Source organism: Microplitis mediator, chromosome 5 (genome assembly GCF_029852145.1).
Source record: "Microplitis mediator isolate UGA2020A chromosome 5, iyMicMedi2.1, whole genome shotgun sequence".
In the NCBI taxonomy this organism is placed as follows: Eukaryota; Metazoa; Arthropoda; class Insecta; order Hymenoptera; family Braconidae; genus Microplitis; species Microplitis mediator.
The window spans coordinates 11333219-11352867 of record NC_079973.1 but is presented as its reverse complement, the minus strand read 5'-3'; the positions used below and the strand labels follow the sequence as shown (position 1 = coordinate 11352867).

At 30.4% G+C, this 19649-nt stretch overlaps 1 protein-coding gene across 1 annotated transcript; it reads right to left on the bottom strand.

The window, feature by feature from the left end:
* Positions 1-8061: 8061 nt before the first annotated feature.
* LOC130668745 (homeobox protein Hox-B5a-like) lies at positions 8062-10558 on the bottom strand. Its single transcript, XM_057471177.1, has 2 exons — positions 9901-10558; positions 8062-8561 (listed from the first exon to the last, which is right to left on the bottom strand). The coding sequence occupies exons 1-2, from the start codon at positions 10556-10558 to the stop codon at positions 8062-8064; spliced, it is 1158 nt and encodes a 385-aa protein (XP_057327160.1).
* Between the last annotated feature and the right edge of the window lie 9091 nt (positions 10559-19649).

The following is a 19649-nucleotide window of genomic DNA, read 5'->3' as shown; positions in this document are numbered from 1 at the left end:
CTCGTGAATTCAATTTTTTTTAATTCCACTTCCATTCGCAATAGTATAATTATCGACAAATTACGAAATTGGAAAATGTCTTTAAGAATTTCTGACGATTATCAGTGTGAAATTCAAATTTATTTACATGTATATATTTCATTCATTCCACATGAGCGATTGACAAATGATTATTAAACACTCAGAGAATTTTACAGAACTTTCCACATACCCACTTTATTCGTGCGCTTAACTTCGCTATTATTACTACTGCACTGTAAAAAATTCGCGGAGTGAATGCGGAGTGAATGAATTTTTAATTATTCACTCCCCTCGGAGTGAAATTCACTCCGGAGCGGAGTTTTGTAAATATTATTAATAAAAAATAACTCCACTCAATAAAATCGAAGTAAAAACTCGCGTATTACATAATTGATCAGCTGATACGCACACACATACGCACACACATATTTAGACACACACGCGCACTTGCACACACACGCACGCACACATTTGCACACACACACATTTGTACACACACGCACACATTTGCACACACACGCAAAAATTTGCACACATTTGCACACATGCACACATTTGGACACACGCACACATTTGCACACATGTACACATTTTCACACACACATTTTCACACACACATTTGCACATATGCACACACACACACATTTGCACACATTCACACATTTGCAACCATGCACATATTTGCACACACACACACAGTTGCACACACGCGGACACACACGCAGATATTTGCACACATCCGAACACACACAAGCACACATTCGCACACACGCACACAAACACCTGTACACACCCAAACACACACATGCACGCAAATACACACTCGCACACACACACACACATTGTTTAGCAGTTTAATATAAAATAATATAAATTTATTTAAGTATTAAAACTCCGGACCAGAGTGAATTGGGAGTGAAATAAAATCCGCGTCATTCCGCAATCACTCCGCGAAAAAAAAACTCCCAATTCACTCCGCATGCGGAGTGATTTTTTTTAAAACTCCGGAACTCCGGATTCACTCCGGATTTTTTACAGTGTATTGCTGTTACTATTGTAAAATAAGTTCTAAAAATCTCATGAATGGAGGACATCATCACAACACACTTATCATTTAATCAGTTGTAAGTATTTTGTCATTCTATAGAAATTTAATATTTTCAAAGCCATGAATCAAAATTTAACATTTAATGATAATAATGGGTATTTTTTAGGGCCAGAAAGGTTCTTTAAGACACGTACCTATCTCATTCATAAGTTTTGATTAATAATATAATCATTAGGGTGATCCAAAAAATAACAAACTTTTTTTTTTTCTTCCAAACAGGTACAAAACTTTCATTTAGATAAAAAAAGATGCCTGTGAAAATTAGAGCTCTTAATATTAACATTAAGAGGTTCCGCATCGCACTTTTCTATTTTCCATACGAATAACATGGGAAAAATTTTTTTTACGTCTTCTGATTTTTATAAGTAGCTAACGATGCATCATCGGAACAATTGGCAGGCATAGTTTTGTAGGGAATTGAATGCTCTACAAAAAAATATTCTTATCATTTTTTAAGGAATCTATTTGTTCAAAAGTTATTTGAGGTTTAAGTCGAATTCATATTAAATTTTGAGATTTTCTTACTTTTCCGGCGAAACTATCAGACTTATTACAAAATATTATTCGACCTTTTTTGTAGACAATTTTATTCCCTAAAAGTGATTTTGAATAAAGTTTTTTCGAATTCCGCATTGTTTTCTAGTTATTTTCATTTTAATGTCAAGCTCGTAAAATCGATCAGAAGACTATTTTTTTATGAGCATGACATTAAAGTCAAAATAACTAGAAAACAATGCGGAATTCGGAAAAACTTTATTTGAAATAACTTTTAGGGAATAAAATTGTCTACAAAAAAGGTTTAATGATATTTTGTAATAAGTCTGATAGTTTCGCCGGAAAAGTAAGAAAATCTCAAAATTTAATATGAATTCGACTTCAACCTCAAATAACTTTTGAACAAATAGATTCCTCAAAAAATGATAAGAATCTTTTTTTGTAGAGCATTCAATTCCCTACAAAAATGTGCCTGCCAATTATTCCTATGACGCATCGTTAGCTACTTATAAAAATCAGAAGACGTAAAAAAAATTTTTCCCATGTTATTCTTATGGAAAATAGAAAAGTGCGATGAGGAACCTCTTAATGTTAATATTAAGAGCTCTAATTTTCACAGGCGTCTTTTTTTATCTTAATGAAACTGTTGAACCTGTTTGGAAGAAAAAAAAAAGTTTATTATTTTTTGGATCACCCTAATAATCATAGTGCTGGTATCAACAGTAAATTTCAATTTGTAAAAGGTTTCTTTTGGAAATAAAAATATGCAATAAAATCTTTGGTTTGTTGCACTGAGAAAAAAATGTTCTCATGACAACTAAGTCCTAGTTATGGCAACAAAATGATTTAATTGCCCGTTGCCAATCATATATTTGGTTGTTTTAACAAAATATTTTATAATTCACCAACAAACTAAATTATTAGAAACTATCAAATATTCAGTAAAGATAATTTCACGTTGAGTAGCGAGTATAAAACTCTACTAATTTACAGCGGACAACCCGTCTAATAAATGCTTTAAGGGGAATATAATACCTCTGAAATAAGTTTCTTACTAGGGACACTACAAGTGGTGGGCGCGATCTAGTGGCGAGCACCGAACTACTCCCGCTGCTGCTGCCTATCACCATAACTTTTAAATCAACAATCATTAGGTTCAAATACATATTTATTAACCTCGAACAAATATATATATTTATTATAAATGAATATATTTTTTTGTATCTAAGTAATATTTATTAGAGTGAATATAATAATATTTTGCTTTAATATTTGGATTTGTTGGCACAATAAAATAGTTTAGTTGTCTATTAAAAAAATATTTTCTTAACTTTACCAAATGATTTCATTATCTTAGAGAGAGAAATATTAATGTCAACCAAATAGAGTCTATTCAATCATTTGTTAAAAATGACAAAATAGGTTATATTGACGTAATAAAATTTAGTTGTTCCAAATAAATTTTTGCTTAACAGAATTTAACAAAACCAATTTAATTGTCCGAAGAGAAATTTTTTCTCAGTGTACTTACCTTTTTTACCGAAAAATATTGTTTTTCTAAAATTTAATATAATAATATAACATAATAATGTATGAATGGCATAGAAACATTCAATTTGAGACAAGAGCTAAGACATGTACTGAGAAAAGCAATACATCTCCGTGAACCAACAATGATGAATAACTGAAGCAATGGGAAACTATCTGTCAAGCACAATATCGACCCTCACCCTTGCCGTTCAGCCCCTGATGCTCCAGCTCCTTTTTTAAACTAGTATACCTTTCTCGTATCTTTGAAGAACGATGTAGCGTTTTTATTTTTCTTTTACATAATTCGAAAACTATACATGTTCTTTTTATTTACTTATCTTATTGTTTATTTTAATTATACTCATCACTGAATTATTTATTATATTTTTTTTTTAATGATTGCATAATTTTTGTGTAATAATTTAGTCTTTAATATGGTAGTCACTGCAGTATAATCATGAAAAGAAGGTGATGGTAATGATTAATATTCTAAATAGTAACCAATCCTATATTTCAAGAACTGAGAATCGATATATTGTGGAATGAGAATGATTACAATTTTTCTGGTAATATTTATCATGTAACATAGTAAGCATGTGACTGGTCGTTATGACTTTTGTAGCATAGGAATCAAAACCATGCTAAAATGAACTGTCTCGTGCAGCATACGCTTTAAAAGCAGTTTAAGCTACGTGGTAATACTTACCACGTTATATAGTATGATTACTATGCTACATAGTATGATTACCATGCTAAATAGTAATGATTACCATGTTACACAGAATGATTACCATGTTACACAGAATGATTACCATACTACATAGTATGACTACCATGCTACATAGTATGATTACCATGCTAAATAGTAATGATTACTATATTACACAGTATGATTACCATGCTATATAGTAATTATTACCATGTAGCATGGTTATGATTGTCATGCTACATAGTTATGATTGCCACGCTGCATGGTCATAATTGCCATGCTTCGTGGTAATACTTATCATATTACATAGCATGATAACCATGCTAAATAGTAATGATTACAATGGTGCATGGTAACGATTGCGGTGCTGCGTTGTAACGATTACTCTGCTTCGTGGAAAAGATCACCATGTTGCATGGTTATGATTACCATGTAGCATAGTTATGATTGCCATGCTACGTGGTAATACTAACCATGTTACATAGCATAATAAACATGCTAAATAGTAATGATTACCATGCTATATAGTAATGATTACAATGGTGCATGGTAACGATTGCTATGCTGAGTTGTAACGATTACTCTGCTACGTGGAAAAGATCACGATGTGGCATGGTTATAATTACCATGCGGCATGGTAATGATTACCACGTTACATTGTAGTAATACGATAAGGACATTAATAGTGGTAAAAAACAATAGATACATACCCAAGAAAATCATTGAAGTTCTCATTTGTAGTCATTGAAATATCAAAATTAATTATTAACTTTATTCGATAGTTATTACAAATACAAATATATATGTCATATACTTCTATATGTTAGTGAACATGATGTAACAATATAATTACAAAATAGACTAGTATCTCTTATTCTATAAAACCATTTAAATATAAAATTTTTTACATACATAATTTTGATTGGATTAAAATATAATTAATGTATTTACAGAATACTGATAATTTTTCGGTTCAAGTTTCAATATATATACATTAGCGTTGATGTATTAGATAGAGCTGGTTATAATTATTCATTTATAATTACTTATACTAATTAAAAGTAGTAGGAACTTTTTTATACATCAAAGTCAGTCAGTTTATGCACATATTTAGACATTTCTGAAAATTACCCTGCGATTCATACCAATGATAGATCATAATGTCCATAAAAAATTAAAAGTATATTATACACCAAGGATGAAAAGTAGGATATTCCAACCCGCGAGCATAATTGTCTATTTGAGTCGGAGTAAGGGTGGCACACACGCGAATTAGCACATCCTACCTCCTCTTGTGATGTGTACACAATTTTTCACCAGATCTGCACCTGCAAGTTTGAATTTTTCCCCCTGTGGGAAGAATGGCGCATGCGCTAATTTTTATCATTTGTTTTCTCATAAAAGAAGAGAACGACTTTCTTCCCTTCAAACAGGGCAGGAATTTAAACTTTCAATGCAGTTATGGTGAAAACACTATTAGTTACTGTTGGAACATTCTATAGAGTAGAATAAATATAGAATACTATCCCGGGAAAAAAGCTTAGATCAAATTAGATCAAATTTGATCAGGTCTTATCAAATTTTATGTATGAATAGTTACGACCAGATCTGATTTGATCTGTTCAAATCACAGTAGATCTAGGCTGATATAACTTTCTACTTAAAAATCAGCCTGTCTAGATCTAAACAGATCTAATTTGATCTGGGCAGATATAGACAAAATGCAAATCTAAGCTTTTTGTCCCGAGATGTCATTTGAAAGTTAGCTTCGAATAAAAATACATTTGTCATTTAAACTGAATAGAATAAGACTAAATATTCGAAGTCGCTCCGTCCGTTGCAACTCTATGATACATAAGATTATTTTAGTCGAATTTTTGAGTTTGAAATCTAATAATGAATGAATCGCATTCCAGATATAAGAAAATAGGATTCAAATTACCTTCAATTTTTGCAGGATATCAATATTTTTAAAAATTACGAGTAGATGATTTAATATCATTATTAGATTTTTGTTTTCTCTCGTAACTGTTCTAACTCGACTTAAATATTTTTCCGAAAAATTAAGAAGTATGTTTGATTTTTTATAATGTATAATATATTATGCATATACGTTTATTTACTTAATTCACTCGCCTAAATTAAAAAATAATAATCAGTTTCAAAATTAATCAGAATAATAAATATAAAAATACTCTATAAATTATGTTGTAGCTAAATTAGACGAATTAGGTCATTTAAATTAGCACAGCTGCGCAATACATTTCGAATTCACTTCAAATAATTTTTTTTTTCTTTATTGCATTCTTAAATTAAAAACCTTGTAATTACTCGCTCAATATTTTTGGTTTACCGAAAGTGTTTTTTTTTCTTCGACGCTTTAAGTCTTTAATCGTATTGCAAATCACGTATTTTGAATCAATTTACTTATGATTAAGTTATAATTTTTCATACTTTTACAAGTTTAAAAATACATTTTAGAAAATATGCCGACCCTATTTTACCTGATTAAGAAAATGAAATTAAATTGAACTATCAAGCCTACCCGTATGAAAATAACATATATAGTCAAAATATATGTAAAAACATATGAAAAATATTAGAAAATATATGCGGTCAATTTAACTATACTTTCTGATATATTTTTTTTATATTAAAAAATATAATATTCATCATATACGAGTCCGTATATATTTAGCATCTATAAAATGTATATGTCAATCATATACAAAAAATATATTTTTATCGTAAATGAAAATATGTATTCTTGTCATATACAAAAACTATATTTTTATCATACATAAAAATATATATTTCTATCATATACGAAAAATATATTCAGATCATATATAAAAACATATATTTATATTGTGTATGGAAAAAAAAGTTTCTTATTCGTATGACCAACTCCAATTAAATTAGATCTAAATGTTAATATACTCTTTAAATTGCAGTTAAAATTTTCAAAATTAGTTAATTTGATGCGAATATACATACCCATATACATATACATACACTGAATAAAATATATGCTTAAATATAACAAAGAAAATATATGGTGCCATATATAATATAAATTATAAGCTACCATATACTTCATTTCATATAAAAATTTTATATTTTTTGAATATAAAAGGAAATATATCAATACAATATATTTTAAAGTAAATGTAAATGTATATATCTTAATGTAAAAATCATATAAATTACATATATAGAGTACATATATTTACTAATGTATATAATTTTATATTAAATAGGCCAAAATCTCTATATGATTTTTTATAATATACAATAAAATATATCATATATTTTTTTGTTGCAAATATAATATATGATTTCATATATTTTAACCATATGTTGTTTTTTCATACGGGTAGGTACTCAAGTTTAGCAAACTTCATGATTTGCTTAGTTGTTGTCAGGTACCTATTTATACATACATATGATATCATTAAAGTCGATATTTAGTTCTAATTTTATTTATCAAAAACTAATTTGTATTAAAAAATTATAAAATTTCGTGAAATTTGGACACTTTAGTTCAAAGTTTAACAGGTCACTCACCTTAGCTTTTACATCAATAAATAAAAAAAGCGGGGAAAGAAAATATCGTTCCAAAGAAAGATAGAAATCAAAAATTGGAAAAAAATTTTGCACTAATAAAAGCTTGTCTTTATAACAAATTGAAAAATCTCATTGATATTGATAAAAATATATAATATATTAATTTTTTCGAGAGCTGATTCTGCAAACTACGAAGCATTTAAAATTTCTTATTTTGTCGTGTAAATTAGTATTTCAGATGGCAAATATCGATAAATAACTTAAGAGTTTACTGAAAACATGATTTCCAATAAGCTGACAAATTTCCAAATAATTACAGAAAACATTTTTTTCTTTAAAGGATTCGTTCATAAACACAATTTGCTTAGGGTAAATATTCTATTATGACTTTTTTCTGATTATTGTTCACGCGAGAACAAAGAAAGATAAAGAAAAGTTTGAGTCCGTCAGAAATTACGATGTTATCCCGTGCGATTTCAAACGTAAAGAAACGGGTCCTAAATACCTGACGTAGGATGGCCATTCGTACCGTTTAGTCATAAATTATAATGGTTACTTTCAAGCAGCTGCCTATATATATATATATATATATATCTAGTGTTACCATCTATTTAGAATTTTAAGTTTAGGTTCAACTGAGCTTCTCCGTATAGGAATGCATGCCACGATAGGGAAAGTGATCTTGACTTGGGTATAAATGTTCTTGCGAATATTGATGATAACTTAGGTAAGCAGAATGCAATTGATGCTGCTGCTGATGGACGTTAATCGACGGTGATGGAACAGAATTTAAGCTATGGTTCGACGTGTTGTTGTGAAACATCGAATTTGTGGAATTGACTGACGTCATCATCGGAAGCGTCTCTGGTTCACGTGGTTTTGGAGATGGAATTTCATCGCTGAAACTGCTGTCTAAATTGAAGCCTCCCATCTTGCCGTCTTTCTTGGCCTTCATTCTTCTATTTTGAAACCAAATTTTTATTTGCCGTTCTGTGAGACTCAACGAGGTTGCGATTTCGATCCTTCTACGCCTGGTTAAGTATTTATTGAAATGAAATTCTTTTTCTAATTCCAATGTTTGATAACGGGTGTAGGTTTGTCTGGTACGTTTTTGGCCCATCGCAGTGCCATCTGTGAAAAACGAATGCTAGTTAATTTAAAAAACATGGAATTTTAATGTATTTCAAGATCGGAACGTTTTTTGCGCAACGAAAGTGAAAAAAATTTATGTAATTTGACTGCTTGGGGGGTAGTTCCGGAAGTTGGGGTCGCCGAAAATATTCGGCTGACATACCAGCGTCTATGGGCGAAACATTTTAGAAATCTAGTCATCTAGTTGAGTTTCTATTTTTCAAATTTTTATTTTCGTTTCACAAAAAACGTTCCGATTTTCAGGTGCATGAATTTTACAAAAATTTCGATAATATAAGGGAGAGAGGGGTAATACGGGAGAAGGGGAGGTACTCCAATAATTTTATAAAAAAAGTTTATTTCTCAGTCGGAAAATGTTAAAACCTTTAATTTTACGATAAAAACTGCTAAAATTTTTTTTTTCATCCTTTATATCGAATAATTATGTAAAATGTAATTTTTCTTTAGGTCAATTACTTACAAGAAAATTTAATTTAATCGAATTTATTTAATATCCAGAAATTTTTTTTTTTACCTTTTTTAGGAGTTACCCCATTTCGCCCACAGAAAATGAAAATTTTTTTTTTACCGGCAGTTAAGAACTTTTCCTATTCACTTTGAATGTCATTAAAAGAAAAAAAAATTCCACGTATTTGAGTCCCTGAAAATTTAGTATTCCTTTAAATACCCCGTTTCGTCTCCCCCCACCCCTATATATACAGGAACGTTGTTTGAAATGGAATAAAAAAAGAAGGATAATCAAATACAAATTTAATACACTGTAAAAAATCACTGGGGTAAGTCCAAGCGGTGTAAGTGTTAAAATTAGCGGTGTTAAATTTTAACACCAAAAGTGGTGTGAAAATAACGCCGCCACCGATGTAAATATTCTTTACCGGTGTTAAATTAAATTTTCCGGTGCTGAAATATTTTACTTTGGGAATGTGTGCAAATGTGTGTGCGTGTGTGCATATGTGTTTGAGTGCGAGTGCACGCACGTGTATGTGTGCTCGCTTGTTTGTACGCTTGCGTGTTTAAGTATATGTGCGCGCAAGCGTGTTTATGCGTGTGTGTGTGCGCATGTTTGAATGCGTGTGTGTGACAAGATATATTTTGCGTTTTATAAGCATCCCAGAGTTAATACTCTGAGCGGACGCAGTTTATCTCGCTTGTACACCGGTATTTTAACACCGCCGAATTACACCTCCTACACCGGTGTAATTTCATTTTAACACCGCCCGGAGTTAAAATGTGTCCATTTTTAACACCGCTTTTTTTACAGTGTACGGAAAAGAAATTGCAAGGGCATAATTAAGAAGAAAATAAAACGACTTATTACCACCATAATTAGACTTCATCCAAGGATAATCAACCGGTGGATGTAAAACTGGTTTGCCATCTTCCGGGGAGTGTGCAATATCCGATTCTTCATATCTGTCATCATCATCCGACTCGTACTCCATTTTTGCAGATTTGTAATCATTTGAATTAGGAAGAGATGTATTCACAGACGGACCACAATTTCCGATATTACTCCTCAGCATAGAATAATTGCACTCTTTGTATTTTTCGTCAGCCTCTAGTAATTTTTGTGACAACTCAAACTTTTCCCGAGACGGAGTACTCATGTCGACACTTCTCAATGGAGAATTCTGATCCGAGGAAGATGGAGTATAGGGAGGAGTTGTTCCTTGAATGTATGAAGCTGTCTGCAGTTCGGGATTTGGTTTATTACCTGAACTGTATATTTCACTAACTGCTTCTTTCCCATGTCGCAGAATTGTCTCTAGAAGGCTGGTAGGAGGAGGTACATTTGAACTAGTGTTATTATTGTTCACACCATAACTTGGTAAGTTTTGTTGCTGGTGATTCTGATATAGAGGCATTTGCTGGCACGTTGACGTGGGATGAATTGACCCAGTGTTGCACACATCAGGAAATTGATTATAAGGCCAATATCCAGGTTCACAATTTGAATAATAAGCTGAGCTCGTCATTTTTCTCACAAATATAACAACTAAATAATAACTTTCAACCACCAAATAACACCGCACTATTTTTGAAAACTTACTAATCGCACTCTTAATTATTTTCCAACGCAATACTATTAGTAATATTACAAACTAAACACTCATTTCTTAAAATCCAGTGATATAAGGCCCGTTCGTCTGCTTCTAAACGCGTTTGAAGCAACAAGAAATGTACCGAGGCAACCGGTAGTGAGGCGAAATGATTTGTGCAGCTCAGTGACGATTTCGTTGGCCAGTCGAGGGGGGATGGGGCTACAGAATGAATACAATAAGGTACAGGGGTTGACGCGCGTGCCAATGGTCCCCTGAAAACTTTCTCCAGTTTATTGTAGAAAAGGTCGCCAAAGTAGAGGGGAGAAAAGACTATCCCCCATGCTGTGTGCCCCGCCAAGTTATAGGTTTTGAGGGTGACACTATCAGCTGCCTTGAGTGCAGAAATATATATTGGGAGAATATACAGTAGCTGTATTAGATATTTCTGCATCAATGTTCTGAACTTCCATTTTATTCCCTTCCTCAAAGAAAAGCTGTTCATAAACAATTCAATCTAGTAATGCATTAAATTCGATACTATGATCATAATATATATTGTCTTGTATCCAACATGTTGTACAAAATTCAATATAAATTTAATTGTTCATTGTCAACTTAAAGGCAACCCTGTTGTAGTGGGATTAAAAAAAAACCAATTAAGGAAATTATATACAAATTGGCAATCAAAATAGTAAATGTTGTGATAATTTTAAAAGTGTGTTTATTGATATATGCCCGGGTCGAAAAATTTGATCAGATTTTAGTCTAACTGGACGGTATTTGGACTACTTGGTCTGTTATTGAACTTCTATTAAATTTTAAATCCGTTTTTTATCTACCCGGACCGAAAAATTTGATCTGATTTTAGTCTACTTGGACTATTTGATCTGTTTTTGATCTTTTATAAAAATTTTAAGCTGTTTTTGATCTGTTGTTTTAAAAAACAATTGCGTTACGGGCAGACAAAACTAGATTAATTCTTGAACTTTACAAAATTTTAGTTCTGAAAATTTGCAAGGACAAAACTAGATTAAATCATGGACTTGTAATATTTTTATTTATGGGCAATATTTATAAAAAATATATTAAGTTACAGAATTGATTATGTTTTGTTTACTATTTATTTAGTGTCTTTTGTTTAAAAATGTCGATAGTTGATGAAAGTTTGACAACTTAAGTTTTAGTTGTCTTGACTGAATATTTATAGTATTGAATAAAAGTAATAAAATAACTCTTAAAATGTCAAGAAATTTTCCTTATTTTCTGGATAAAATCGAAAATATTTTGGCATTAGAAACCATCAAAATTCTTGTGACATCTTATTACGGAAGCGCATTAGCATGTTTCAAATTTCAAGAAAATTAAAATAAATTTATGAATCTTTATTATTATTATTATTCTTTATACTTGTAAAAAATCCTGTTTTTGATCTAAAAGCGATTAAAAACAGACTAAAAATTATAGTAAATAAAGTCAGTTTTTGTCCTTAAAAACTATTGAACACAGACCATGAATTATAATAAAAAAATCTGTTTTCAGTCTAAACGCAATTTAAAACAGACTAAATACCATACGAAAATAAGTCTAATATTGGCCTGGATAAGGAATAGTACGGGCAAAAACAGATTAAATTCTTATATAAAGTAAATACGATTTATAAACTTAAATTCAAGAAAAAAAATTTGAATTTATCAATTATTTTAAAACAGATCTAATTTTTTGACCCGGGTGTATCGTAGCATACATAGTGATCGGGACAAAGACATTTCAGGTTTTTGAACAAAGTAAACAAAGCACGTGGTATAGATATAGGCAGTCTTGCAAGTGACGTCTCTCTCTAGAACTTCAGTAGTGTCAATTAATCAACCCCCTCTACGCTTTCATTCCCTTCTTCATCGACGATTTCTCACGTATAATACATACACATGCATTTTGTACGACTGTTGCCTTGCCTTTTATTCTCTTTTTTCGTACATTTTTCATGGATTTTTGACCATTCCATTTATTCATTTTAATATAGTTATAATAAACGTCTCTCAATACTTTAATAGCTAGCTTGGTAGATTAGGAGAAATGAATACCGCATTATGTACTCATTATTTTTGCGAAGCATTAACTTACATTATGTTTACTATTGATTGTACTTGTGTCAGTTTACGTAACAATAAGGTGTTTGACCAAAATCAAAAATAATTACAGTAATAACAAATTAAGTAGGTACAGGTAGTATACTTAAAATTTGAAACAAAAAATAGCGTTTTAATACTAGATCTAAATAAGCTGTAGAGAAACTTATGTTAACATCAGCAAATTATGACAATAAATATTATGACCTTAAAAAAAACATGATATAATTTTTTTTTTTTCCAGAAATCATGTTGACTTAATATATTTTGTCATTAAGTAATTATTACCTCAGATACTTTTTCACGAGTAAGTCATTTATTTTATGATGAACATTGAAATACTTTCACTCAATAGTATAATTATTGGGGGTTCACAAATCGTGATTGGATCGAATCGAATCAAATTCAATTATTTGATTCTAATCAAAAATTCTGAAGAGCTTTCAAATATTCAATTTATCTAGTGTAAAAATATTTGATCGAAAATATACCGAAAAAAAGTGAAATGGCTAGTTCTGGTCGAAATTTTATTACTCTGTAATAAACAGGCTGGAAATTTAGTTAGCCTATTTTCAATTTTTTTTACCCTCGTCGAAAAATAGAACCTCGTTTGAACCGCTATAGTGCAAAAACAGAAATAAGCGTATAGAGGTTCAAATGAGGTTCTAGAATACGTTTATTTGCAGCCGCAATTTGGAGGTTGAAATTGAAGTTCATTTTTTCGACCCGGGTAGGCTTAAGTATCGGTCATTTTTCGGCTTGACTAGTTTTCATTCTTATGTTCACTACCTGGGCCTATTTCCGGCCGAAAATAAATTTTAACATTACTTTGGCTTGAAATTATTTTATCCAGGAATGGTGAGCTGAGTATTCTAAAGTAACCAAAAGTAATTATCTTGTAGATTAGTTCAATTCGATTCGATACGAGTAATTCGAAAGTTGGACCTATTCACACCTCTAATAATTATGACTAGTCAAAATATTATTGAAGCATAGTTTTTTCATGTAGAAAAAAATTCTATTTTTAAGATGGCGCCAAAAAATATCTGTAGCAATAAAACCGTTTCTTTTTGGATGCGCGGTATTCTTTTAAATAAATATGATATAATTTATGGTTCGATAAATTTTTAACAATCAAAACGAGTTGGTCGAAATTTTTGTCACGATGTTTTTTTTTTTTTTATAAAAGCTCTGAACATGGAATAAAAAGCAGAAATCAAGGAATCGGCCTATGATTTCGTCATCTCAGCTTTATCATTTAAATTATCATTTGTTTAGGAGAACAACGTGGGCAAATTTTCCATTGATCGTGTAAGTGCAATAAAAAGAGTGCCGTTTAGTCACTCGAAAGCAAAAGAGAGAAGAAAAACGGAACGCTTTTAAGGTAAGTTCTTAAAGTTATTGGATAATGTCTTTATTAATATAATAGATTTAAAAAACCAAACATTTGAAGAAAAATGTATATTTATTTAAATGTATATTTATATATACATGTATATATAAGTATAGAAACGATCCTAATAATCTAACCATAAGCCGCAAACTATCCAAAAATAGTTAAGGCAGCTCTATGAACAAATGATTAATGACACTAGTATATGTACGTATTATATGATGCCCAGGGAAATAATATATGTTATATAGAAAATTGTCGTCCTTTCAAAGCGATAGAGACGTGCAAGTAAACAGGGATGAAAAATATACACATACATAGATATTGTATCATTATAATTGAATGTAAGTTCATGTCAATGTAAAATTTAATAGTTTATTTTGTGTAGCATAACGTATTTTTTGTAACATATTGACATTTTTTTTTTGCATGGAAAAACAGTTTCATAAAAATTATAGAAAATAAAATCTGTAACATTTCCATATAAAATGTTTTTTGTAGAAATTCATAAATGTTATTATTTTTGCAAATAAAAAAAGTGTAACACTGCATGGTGAGAAATTCCAGGTCAAAAAATTAGATCTGTTTCGAAATAAAATAATGAATTCGAAAATAGGTTGTTAAATTGTATTTATTTTATACGGAAATTCAAAAGGTTTTCATTTGTACTATTCCTTATCCAGGCCAATATCAGACTTGTTTTCGTACACAGAAAGAAAATTATGGAAACGGTTTCCATAATTCTATAAAATTTTTTCCTCTACGAACATAGGAATTATGACCATAAATTATGGGAGCAGTTCCTATAATTATAGGAACTGTTCTTATAGTTATGGGAATGCTACCCATAACATTATAGGAATGGTTTCGATAACTATAGGAATGGTTCCTATAATTTATAGGAATTGTTTCTATAATATTATGGGAATCATTCCCATAATATACAGGAATGAACCGTATATTTTATAGGAATCATTCCCAGAAATTATAGGAACCATTCCCATAACATTATAGGAATGGCAAGGAACTATTCCCATAATATTATAGGAATGGTTCCCAGAACGCTATTGGAATAGTTCCTATACCATTATGGGAATGATTTCCATAATATTATGGGAATGGTTCCCATACTATCATGAAAAAATTAATTTAAAGAAAAATGTAGTAATCACTTCTACAATACACAGAAATATTATTAAATTTAAAAACAAAAATTCAAACATTGAAAAAAAATTTCTATTTGGCCAAAACATTAAAATTCTTAACAAAAATTTATTGCTTTTAACAAACTAAGCGTCGAAGAATCTTCATTTAAATCTCTTCATATCGTGAGGGAAATTTCTACACTATCTTGCAAAAAAAAATTTTTATGAAATTATGGGAATGGTTCCCACAACATTATGGGAATGGTTCCCATAACATTATGCGGACAGTTCCCATAATAGGAGATCAAAAACAGATCAACTGGTTCAAATACAGACCAATTAGTTCAAATGCAGTCCAATTAGACTAAAGTCAGATCAAATTTTTCGATCCCGGAACAGTACCAACATAGGGGAAGGGGGGGGGGGACAAAATGGACCCCTTAAGAAATGAGGGCTTATATGTAATATAAATGTCAGCCCATTTTGCCCCACTCTCCCTAGTAGGGGAGGGGGGGATAAATGGGCTCTTTAAAATTTTGAGTGCCTCGAATGATTTGGGGGCGAAATGGGTCCCCAAAATTTAAGGGGCCCATTTTTCCCCAGGGGCCCATTTCGCCCTCCTTCCCCTATATACCGAGAAAATTGAAAAATATTCAGGTGTTTTATTGTATCAACAAGGAAATAAATAAATAATTCATTTGAAATTTAAATAAAATTTTTCAAAAATATTCGGTGATGAAAATTCAGATTCTAAATTTTTCAAACAAACATTTTATTCCTTACAAATATATACAACTGTATACCTGAGTTTTACAATCAAGACATTGTTGCAGGAGTAAGTCTAGATATTTTATGACCTTACCTCTGCTTCTTGTCTCGAGATTACCTTTCTTTTACTAAACTTGAGCGAGGGGACACGTGCGGCCACGCGCCTGTTGCATCTTCATGTTAATTTTTATTACGTACCGTTCGTTATGGTGTTTTAGGTAACAAAAAAAAATCTTGAAGGCCACTACAAATTTTGGGCTGCTGAGAATATCTACCTACCTGGCTTACCTAACTTCTGCCGTCTTCCTTTGCCAAAGTTATGCTGTTCCTTTGCCGATGACGCAGAAAGCTATAAAACTTTCACCATTGTTGTTTTACTAGAAAAGGTATCGCTTTAGTGGACCTTTGAGGACTCGGAAGATTTATGCTCGCTAATATGAAACAGAGTAAATATTACAGATGCTCTTCGTCACCCTTTTGTTGAAAAATTGAGATTTCTATATTTTAGAAAACTGCAAGACAACTTAATAAACTTTTCATGTGTAAAACATTATTGATTTTATGACGTAATATAAATTTCTGTCTTTATTTTAATCAGTAAAATCCGTAAGTTTTTATTAATTCCGCTAATTAGAGAGAGTTCTTACAAAAGTATACCATTTGTATATAGTCGGGGATGGAGTAAAATAGGGTACCCCCAAAATTTTATAGGAAATCAATTTAATTTTTTTGCTTATCAATTTACAATAAAAAAAAATCCCAGTATTAAATTGCTCTAGAAGTTTTTCAATAATTAAATTTAAAATATTTATAATTTTTATCATCACACGACTCATGATGCGAAGCATCAGAGTGTGTTTTACGTTCGAAAAATTTTTTCGCCTCACTTCGGCAACTATTTCAATTATTATACCCTTGTTAGTTCACAGAATCAAGATATTTTGCATACTATTTTGAAGATAATTTAATGGAGATTAGTTCCAAACTTTTCAAAAATTTATTTAGTTCAATAAAAACGGAAAAGACATCAAAATAATTTTTAAAAAATTTCTTGACAGTCAAGTATGAAACCCGTACACATGATAACTTGCGAAAAAATCCAGTAATTGAATCAAATTTTTTTTTTAATAATTCTTTAATAGATTTGTAGGTCCCCTATTGCAAATGGCTAGGTAACTCAGTGTCGTTTAATTACAATTAATAAAATAAAAAAAGGCTATACAACTAGATCTATATATATCTATGTAAAATTAACATGGATGGTGATATATACATTATACGTACATTTATCCCACCAGGGGCGCTTGCGCATAACTGTCTTAGTACAGCTGTTTTTTTTGCAAATTGGTAAGCCTGAATTTTTTCAATTCAATTTTTTTAATTTTTTTTTTATTAACATATATTTTTTTTTGTTATTAATCGAGACATTTTGAGTAGGTTCTTTTGTAATTATAAATAAATACTAATATAATTTAAAAAAAAAAAAAAACAAAACAACAAATTTTAATGAAAGAAAATTGTATGTATTTTTAATTTATTCATGCTTTCCGCCATTTTTTTATTATTTCATAATAAATGAGCATTATGAGTCGTGCACTTTTGGATTTTCCAAATTTTTTAAATTTTAATTAACGGTTGCAAATTTTCTAATCTATTACTTGAAATAATATATTATTGATTTTTTAATAGTATATTACACACCAAGGGAGAAAGCCTGCCCGAACCAAAGGCGAAAGTCACCTACATTCCTCCGTGGTGTGTATACAATTTTTCACCATATCTGCACCTGAAAGTTTAAATTTCGGCCTCTGTTAGAGGGAAGAATGGCGCATGCGCTAATTTTTATCATTTGTTTTCTCATAAACGAAAAAAATCGACTTTCTTCCATCTAAACAGGGCAGAAGTGTTAATTTTCGATGCAGGTTATGGTAGAAATAGTTTATTAACATACCTAGGCCAGTAAAACAAAAAAAGTCGGCTTCGCCTCAGCCAACAATTACATGTGCTCTGAGACTTTTCTTATTTTACTGGCCTAGTTATGCAATATACTATTTTTTCTTCCTTCGCATCCAATAGTTATGTGAAATGTAATTTTTCTTTATGTAAATTATTTGTAAAAAAATTGAATTTTATTAAATTCATTTAATTTCCAAAATTTTTTTTCATATTTTCTAAGGGATACTCCATTTTCCTTTAAAAAATGAAATTTTTTTGTTTACGTCAAATGAAAATTTTACGTAGTCACTTTGAATATTATTAGAAAAAAAAAAATTTTACTTGTTTGAGTCCCCGAAAAATTAGTATTTCTTTAATTACACCGTTACCCCCTCTCCCGTCCTTCTCTTTATAAATTAATATTATTGATGTTCATAATTTTTTTCTAATCGAAATAAATAAATTACATTTGTATATTGATTACAAAAGTTATTAAACATTTGTGTTGGCTGAACTAATTTAATCGGGGGTACTGTAACGTGGGATGAAATGGCGCAGACTCGAAACTCGACATATGTGCTCGAAATGTACCCTCCCAGGGTTACGAAAAAAGGAACAGAATTTACCGAGAGGGCGGTGTTTGCAACCGTTCTGAAAATCCTGAATTACTAAGACTTGACAAAAGGCTTTTATTATTGTAGACTTGATTTATATTTTATTTGCAATGTGACGTGGCTATTGAGTTAATCGAATTTATACAATAGTTGATAAACTATCGTGCATAAATTATAAAATAGAATTGCCAAAAATAATAAATGTAGAATTTACTACTGCGGGCTTTCTAATTGAGCATGAGATGAAAAATTTTCAATGAATAATACGGTTCATTAAATAAAATTGAAAAATAGAGATAAACAAATTTTTTTTAGGGAAAAAAATATAAAATTCTCTGTACTCAAATAAAATAATGGCTTTATCGAGAACTCTACCAGATGAAAGTCTTAGTTCGAAAGTGTTCCAACAAACAAATGTAGGGGAGGGTGGGGCAGAGCGGCCCCCTGAAATTTTGATCAAAAACAATTTTTTTTTTTTCGACTAATTACTATAAATCCGATATGTTTGCGCATTTTTAGCCCTACGCATATCTGGGGCAAAATGGACCAGCCGAAATTTCGGAAAAAATGATTTTTGCTTATTTTTCGGCCGATTCTCTATGTCTGAGGGAATTTTGGTCACTAAGAATATTCAAAAATAAAAATTTTTTTTTTAGTCGATAAATTTTTGAAATAAAGTCCATAATCTAAAAAAATAAAAAAACAGGTTTTTGGATTCAAAATAATGACAAATAATATGTATAGAATTGTTTTTTTTTTATTAAATAACGATTAGTAATTAAGCTAATCGAGGGTGAACGACTTATACACCTTAAAAAATTTTTTTTGAGTAACATAAAACCAAAAATAGCTGTCAAAAGAAAGAAATACATTCTTAATGATGAAAACAATTTAAAAAAAAAAAGTAATAAATAAAAAATTTTTTATCATTTTTTTGAGGGGGGCCTCTCTGCCCCACAAAAAAAAACTTTTCTAATTAATAAAGAAACGAACTGAAATTTCTAGTTGGGAAGGCATTAAAAAAATTGGAGTGTAATAAAGCTT